Source organism: Charadrius vociferus, unplaced genomic scaffold, assembly GCF_000708025.1.
Source record: "Charadrius vociferus isolate BGI_N301 unplaced genomic scaffold, ASM70802v2 scaffold102, whole genome shotgun sequence".
NCBI classification, from domain to species: Eukaryota; Metazoa; Chordata; class Aves; order Charadriiformes; family Charadriidae; genus Charadrius; species Charadrius vociferus.
In genome coordinates this window covers 1,904,497-1,912,201 of record NW_009647212.1, presented here as the reverse complement: position 1 = coordinate 1,912,201, position 7,705 = coordinate 1,904,497, and the positions used below count along the sequence as shown (strand labels likewise).

The window sequence follows — 7,705 nt, the reverse complement described above, 5'->3', positions numbered from 1 at the left end:
GGCTTAGTTTTACAGAGTTTATAAATAATCCATGTTAAACCATTCAAGACAGCATAAAAGACCAAAGTGTAAGAAATACTAAGAAATAATGAAATAAGGATTGTAGAAATACTTGGGATGCAGATCAGACTATAAGTTCATACAGCCCTAGTCTTTTTAGACTTTGAATATAGTTCAGCTTCTCCAACTTAAATTGGCCATAAAATTACTATTCTTACTTTTATATAGGGCAACTGCTATCAAGCAGGCAAAAACCTTCCAATGGTAGCCCTCTGCTCTCTCTAAGAGACAAAAAGGACTCTGAATAAAGAGGAACTAGATACAGCAGGCAACATTTTTTGTAGTAGCACTCTTGTGTTTCCATGAAAAAAGCCATAGTGTTATTCCATTGGCACTGAAATAACATTCAAATCAGTTTCAAAAGAATTTTCTTATCCCTGAAAAAAGGCATCATTCTAAGCAGCTTTCAGACTTTTTTGTTTAATTTTTAAACTTCTTTGCGCCTCTTTTGGGGGAGGGACCGTTGATCCAAAGTCCTAAATCACAATGAAAATTGTTCCTTTTGGAAAAATCCAGTTCTTTCACTGAGGCTCTTGTTGCTATTGCGGTGGTTGATGCTCTGGCGGTGGTTCTTGTTGAGGCACAGCTGGCCGCAGTCCTGCTGGTCTGGGAATTGCCTGATGTTGCCTTTGTCTGTAAGCTATAATTGTTCCCAGAAGCAAGGCGATGATGGTCATAAGGTAAAGGTCCCACTCAGGCCCCAGCAGCTGGTCCATATCAATATGTGAGAATACCTCCCTTATCTAAGAAACAAGAAGTCCACATCATCATGTCAAAAAGCAAGAATGGGAAGTTACTTTGATTTTAAATTTGACTTGCAACAGTTTTCATGTACAAGTACCGGTTTTAAAACTTCTACAGTAGCTCTTTTCTTCTCGGAAAAAAATAATATCGCATCAGTGACATTCTTAATTTTCAGGAACTAAATGCCAATAAGACTAAAAGCCATCATATATAGGATGAGCTATTCTATTTTCTGTTCTAGAGATGAAGTTCTTATATGTAGCTTTGTGACTTTCACATACGGACCATTAAAGTACACAATTTAAATCAGCATGAGGTATGTAACCATACTAGTTGTCTTAACGAAAGAGGAGCAAGTACCATGTACACAGAGGCATTGAACTGATCAGTCTAGCCAAATTGGAAGCCATCAGCAGACTGCCAGGAATAAGAGTATCAAGCCCCACGATACTTATGCGGTACAATGCTGAAATTTGTGCAGATAAGGTACAGGGAAGTTACAGCGTCTTACTGTTAGTTTTGATTGAACTGCCTTTTTATCAGGCTTCCATTCACATATGTATTAGCAACACACACTTTATGCTTCACTACTGTATCTGATGGTATCAGAGTCATTGTCAATTTAAGTTTGCATCAGCAGACTTAAAACTTGGAATATCCATGTTCTGCATACTAGCTTCTGCGAGTGCTACATGGATACCTTCTCAGTTGATTTAGACTATTTTGACTGTCCACTCCTGGAAGTTGCCTGTCTCAAGACTACTAAATTTTGTCAAATTTAGCTGGATTGCCTGAACTTGCATTTGCTTTAAGTGGTAATAACTTCCATACCGTTTGAATTTATTGAGTAATCCAAAAGGCAGTAATATGTCAGAATACTGAGAAATATTTCAGACACTGTATGGAAAGAGTTCACCTATATTCCACGCGATTTATTTTTTTTTTTTCAGTGCCATCACTCAGCAGAAACTCTGCACAATAGCTAAACTATCTAATGCAAATAATAAATCAAACACAACTCAAGTGGAATTGTTACAGCTGAATATAAAATAGCATGAGAGTTAGGACTAAAAAGAATTATTTTTTCCTGAACAGCTATTATGTCATTGTAATCATCTGCTTAACTTTGACAGCAGACAGTCATGGATAAGAACAGCACTGACTGCGCACTTTTCAGTTTCACACAATTGCACAAATAAGAACGGCAATCACAGCTTCAGTAACTTTCTTAACTTTCTTAACATGCAACAATGCAAAACACATCTATTCTTAGTTTTCAGAAGGCTCCAGTAAGACTTCTACTTAAGTAAGATCACAACTCAAGCTTCTTTTAAAAATGAAAACCACATTTGTTGTTTTTCCTTTTAATTCTGTGTTACTTACATTGATTTCCCGTACATACTGCAAGGAATAAATCACTCCAAGCTTGCAAAGTGCTAGGAAGACTGGAACCTGAGCATCAGGGCTTGCCTCAGCTGCCATGTCATAGAACCGTTTTGCAAGGTGAATATCCTAAAAATCAGGAAAATACAAAGGTCAGGTTTGAAGAGCTTGAAAAATTAACCATAAAATGTAGAATTTTTTCTATAAGCTATTGTATACTGTCATTTGAACCCAAGGTTTTTGGTCAAGTTAAACGCAAACCAGTCAGTAAAACTTCCCTTGTTTTTCTGAGGGATGGTCACCTTTGAATAGACAAGTAAAGGAAAGCTTCAACCTGAGGATGAAGCTATCATAACTGATGCTAGAACTGAAGCTTACAAAGAGATTAGTATTAACGTATTCAACCCATGCACAGTAACCTAAGGCACATATTTAGGTAACTCTAGTACACTCTAACATTTCCAACACCACGCCAAACATGAAAGACTATGAAAACACAAGTCATGGAGGAGTACACAGCAGCAACTCCTCCCAATTATACTACAGTATGCCTGCTGCATAGCGCAGCTTCTAATAATTTTTGCACATACTCCCAAATTATATTCTACTCCTTATCCAAAACAGACATAACTTGCATTAGTGAGGGCAGCCTGGCAAAAGCATGAGTGCAACAGACAGCAACTTTAGGAGGAGCTTAAATTAGCGTTCTCTTCTGTGGTAGCTGGAACAAGAAGGCCACTGTAGCAAGAAGAACAGAGGATACATGTACCTGAATAGTGTAACTTTTCTTGTTCGGTTGATTTTTTTTTTTTTTTGGTTCCTCTCCAGATACATGCTGTGCAATATTAAGATACTTGGATACAAACTGCCTATGTTCACTCAGTGATGGGAAGGACAGGCCTGTGTAAGACTTACCTCTGGAAGTGTTCCAAGTTGGACACTTAAAATAAGAGAAACCTCCAGGACTTCATGCCACATGTTCATTTTATAATTTTATCCTGATAGTGAAATACCATGAAGATTTTCTGCTCATTGATACAGCAAAGCTTAGTTCCATAACACATGTGGAAATAACAGTATGAAAATCAACACACAATGTGAATGAGATGTACTAGCTCACATTTTAGTGTTTTGATTCAATAGAATAACTCTGAATACTCCTTGAGCCTGGAAAGTCTGGCTTTTTTATAACTATTTAAAAGAGTTGCCTTACCTGCTTTGCACTGTGCTAGTATCAGTGTAGAAGCAGATCCTAAATCATGGCTTATTTTCATTTCTAGTTAGCAAACACTTACACATTCTTCACTCTCACTTGACAGACAAGTGAGAACTGTAGGACCCTAAGCTTTAACACACAAATAGCACAGAAATAGCATGCCAAATCTTAACAGAAGACCATGATAAAACTAATTTGAGAAAATTATTTATTCTTATTTTGAGTAGTATATGGAAACAGTCTTCATTCTGACATGCAGGCTCAGGAATTGGACAACACAATCTATGAAAAGCGTGTAACAGTGTACAAGTGTGAGATTTCTGAAGGGGATTAATATTTAGCATTAACCTGGTATGAGTCTGAAAACCATCTACGTACAGGAAGTATGGCATAGAAACCTATGTATTAAAGACTATTTATTCAATAAGTAAAGAGAGAATAAGGCAAAAGCTGTTGGGGGGAAAAAAAAAAAAAACCACAAACAATAAGAGATACTGTATTTATTCAGGACTATCCAAAATGAACAGTCACCTGAATTGAAGCTGAGCAGACCACCTTATTGGATCATCCTCCCTAACTTTGGGGTGCTTGCAATCTTAATGATGAGGACATAGGTGGAGAGAGTTCCTTTCTTCATCCCCTTCCTTCAACAGACTAAATCCCCGATTTGATAGATACTGTAATGCTAAAATCTTTATGTGTCCCTTCCACAGTCCTCTAGTGGAAGAACAGACTTCAGTGATCTTCAGTGGTAGATATCACTTGCTACACCAGGAAGCATGATTTTAACTATCAGTCATTTTCAGAGGTGCTCAAAATTCAGGACTTTCCATTCTGGGAAAGGAAAGCCAAATATCCTTTTGATTCGTTCAAAACTCAGTCTTAGCCTTTTTCAGAATATCCTAGCCCAGCACCATTTTAGTCTTATACAGTCAGTCCTAGATCTCCATCCTCTCATCTTACAGTTGTAAAGTTTTAGGACACAGCAAACAAAGACATTACATATCCAGAATTCCTAACACTGGTTTTACACACGGAATTTCCTTGCTTAGACATTCTCAGTGCTTCTTTCCCATATCTATATTAACTATCTCCATTTCCCCTGCAGTTCAACTCTTCCTTCCATAGTGGATCTGTATGAGATGAAAATATTATTCATCTGCATAAAGCAAGGCTGCATATGCTCATGGTGAGCCCCTGTGTACTAATTTCAGTTATCTATGCGTCGCCATCTCTGCTTCAGGTTGGAGAATACTCTGTGCAAATGATAACATTAGGACTCATTTTTCTCAATTTTTTAGCAGTTAAGCCGAACGTGATGTAATAACATTTTCAAAGTTTTTATTACTTTTCTAAATTGGGTTGTTTTCAGTGCAGAAGGAAATTTAAAAAAGTCCACGTCTGAAAAGATTTATTTTTTAAAAAAAAAAAAACAAACTCTCAACTTCAGCACTGTTGCTTTTAGCTGCAGGCTCATTTTCAGAAATTACATAAGTTTGAGGACTCAGTTAAAAAGAGAAAACAGTCCTAAAATAAAATTTGAAGATAAGCTTGAGAAATAATGCTGTTTGTGTACTGTATTGTCACTTCTACAGCTAGGTCAGTAAGCAGCTTTCAAGTGTTGATTGCTTGCTGCTGCTAAAGTAACAATATTGACCTAAGACTCTCCCTTCACTGTTCTGACCTTTTGCCGAGAATTTAGTGTAAAAGAAGCAGAAATTGGTCTTTTAATAGACCAACAGAATAATTAAAAGATGGATACCTAGAGAAAAACCAAATGTAGAAGCTCACGGAAAATGAAACCATTTCTTGCAGTTTCAGGCAACCCAGAAGAAATCACTAAATTAATACATTAATTGCATGAATTTATCATATACTGAGGTAAAGTAGGCTGCTCAAAACTAGTATGCAATTACTAATTACATTATTTTGAGCCATACAAGAACATGTTGCTCTGGATTCTGTAAGATTTATTTAACCCATGGACAGCAATACACCATAGGCGCCCTAAGCAAACCAGATACACTACCTTCTTTTAGGCAATGTAGTTTGTAAAGCAAACAGTGGCATAGCCTAATTTGTAAAACCATAGTTAATAATCACATTGTTGTTGGTGCTTATGGTTTGCTACTTGAATCATAGAATTTTCAGAGTTGGAAGGGACCTCTAGAGATCATCTAGTCCAACTCCCCTGCTAAAGCAGGATTGCCCAGAGCACATTACTCAGGACTGCATCCAGGCGGGTTTTGAAAATCTCCAGAGAAGGGGACTCCACAACCTCCCTGGGCAGCCTGTTCTTGAAGATGCATAGAACTTGTTTTCAAAGTGTCATGACAGAGAAAACAGATTAACCAGTGTTTCAGAGGATGAGAACAGTCTTGTGCTAAAATACTTCAAACCTGGAATTGATTTGCGTTCATTCATTACACTTCAAAGTCTTGAAAGCATTACTCAAGCATACAGCACCCTTTTTGCTAATCTTCACAATTTTGGGCAAATAGTTTTTCCCTGTCTATGCCTCATTTCTTCACATTGGTAAGTGTGAAGTGGATTTCTCCATATGCTACTGGAGAATGTACTGGGAGACATGCTAATTCCTACTCAGTGGTTATATAGTGCCCAAAGCCCAGTAGTGGTTATGGATTTAACCTAATATTAGTAGAAGCACAGCAATGAAGCAGACTACAGCCTACAGCTTACTCACCTGCTTGATGCCCAATCCCTTCTCATGCATGTAGCCCAGATTAAACATTGCTTGGGCACTGTGCTGTTGCTCTGATGCCAGTCGATAGTGAATAAATGCAGTTTCATAATCAACATCGGTACCAAACCCATAAAAATGGTAATCTCCAAGTTTAATTCTTGCAACAGTATATCCTATAAATCAAGAAAAAACACAAAAAGATAAAATAGTTAGGCAAAGAAAGGCTTTCAGTTTCATATGAAGATGCAATTAAGACTTTAGTATTACTTTCCACAGTTTGCACAACCCGTTCCCCTCTATCACATAGCCAGCTTTTTTTTTTTTTTGGTTTTTTAAATATTGGGTTTAGCTAACCAAAAACTAACTGATTTCTATTTTCAAGGAAGTCCTTTTCCCAGTAATCCTACCATCATTTTTATTGCTATTTAGTGGCATCAGTTGAAAAGCTATATCATGTTGTTCATAGTCATTTATTACAGGAAAACTTTTCATTTGTTATATAGTCATTAAGGGTTTCAATTTTGTTTTAAAAACAGAGACACCGAAAACATGAAAAATAGTCTCTCATCATCATTTAGTAATTGAATGCTTAACCATTCCATCCTTTCAATTTCTAACTTTCTGCTAAATGTCACCTAGGTCTGAAAATTTTCAGACAAAACTCTTAGGCTCCATCTGCAGGATACACTCGCTCTTAAGTAAAAAGCTTGTAGCCAGACATTAATGTAGGTGCCTCTGAAAGTTAGAGAACTCACACTGAGATAATGAGTAAGTTTAGTTTTGCTTATTTTATGATAGGATCACAAGGAACAGAGTTTAAACTTGGACTGGTTGTACATCAAGACCGCATTTTTCATCACCGAGCTTTGCTTGCTTTGAACAGGAAATTGCATTTCTTATAAATGATGACAAGTACCAAGGTACTAAAGGGTACTTTGTATCTCTTTTTCCAAGTGAATTTACTTTTAGAAAAGTCAGTGTAAACATTCCTTATGCTGTTTAACACTGCTCTACAATTCCATATGGAATGGCAAAAGAAACACGTTGTACATTTGTGGTTTAGTCCTTTTAATCTTCAGGATCTCAGAATGGCTCAGAATTGCAAGCTTATTGCAATGACAGCACAACTAACAGGGGAAAAAAGAACAAGAACTACCCTATGTGGAATATTAACTATTGTTAAACAGAAGGAGGTAAGCTTTCCTTCCTTTCCTGTTTCACAAAAACGATGAAATCAAACATTAATGGCTCTATTGAAAATAAACTAGTTGGAATTGTGAGGTACAGACATACCTTGAGAAGCTGCTCTATTCCAGTGAAGCAAAGCTCGAGGATAGGTTTCATTTTCTCCTACTATACTAGCTTCTTCTAGAGAAGAAAGTAATTCAATTAAATTGGAGCATGGTATATGCACACAAGACCACAATACCCCCCCGTGCTTATATTCTGTCTGCTGAATTAAAAACTTGAAGTAATCTGTGCTATAGCACAAACAAGATTCAACCCATCTGAAGCTTATAAAAACTCCTTTCATTTATATGTTTTTTCCATATATCTGCTGACATAAAAGCTAGGAATAAACTGTATCATTTCACCCT

The 7,705-nt window shown here is 36.8% G+C and overlaps 1 protein-coding gene across 1 annotated transcript in view; it reads right to left on the bottom strand.

Moving 5' to 3' along the window:
• Positions 1-457: 457 nt before the first annotated feature.
• The window catches only part of SEL1L (sel-1 suppressor of lin-12-like (C. elegans)), a 188,622-nt gene continuing 181,374 nt past the window's right edge, over positions 458-7,705 (bottom strand). Inside the window, exons 18-21 of the mRNA XM_009895896.1 lie at positions 7,401-7,475; positions 6,108-6,280; positions 2,188-2,316; positions 458-803 (exon numbers count right to left, since the gene is read on the bottom strand). Of these exons, the coding sequence (XP_009894198.1) occupies positions 600-803; positions 2,188-2,316; positions 6,108-6,280; positions 7,401-7,475 (581 nt within the window). The 3' untranslated portion in view covers positions 458-599. The remainder of the gene's footprint in view (positions 804-2,187; positions 2,317-6,107; positions 6,281-7,400; positions 7,476-7,705) is intronic.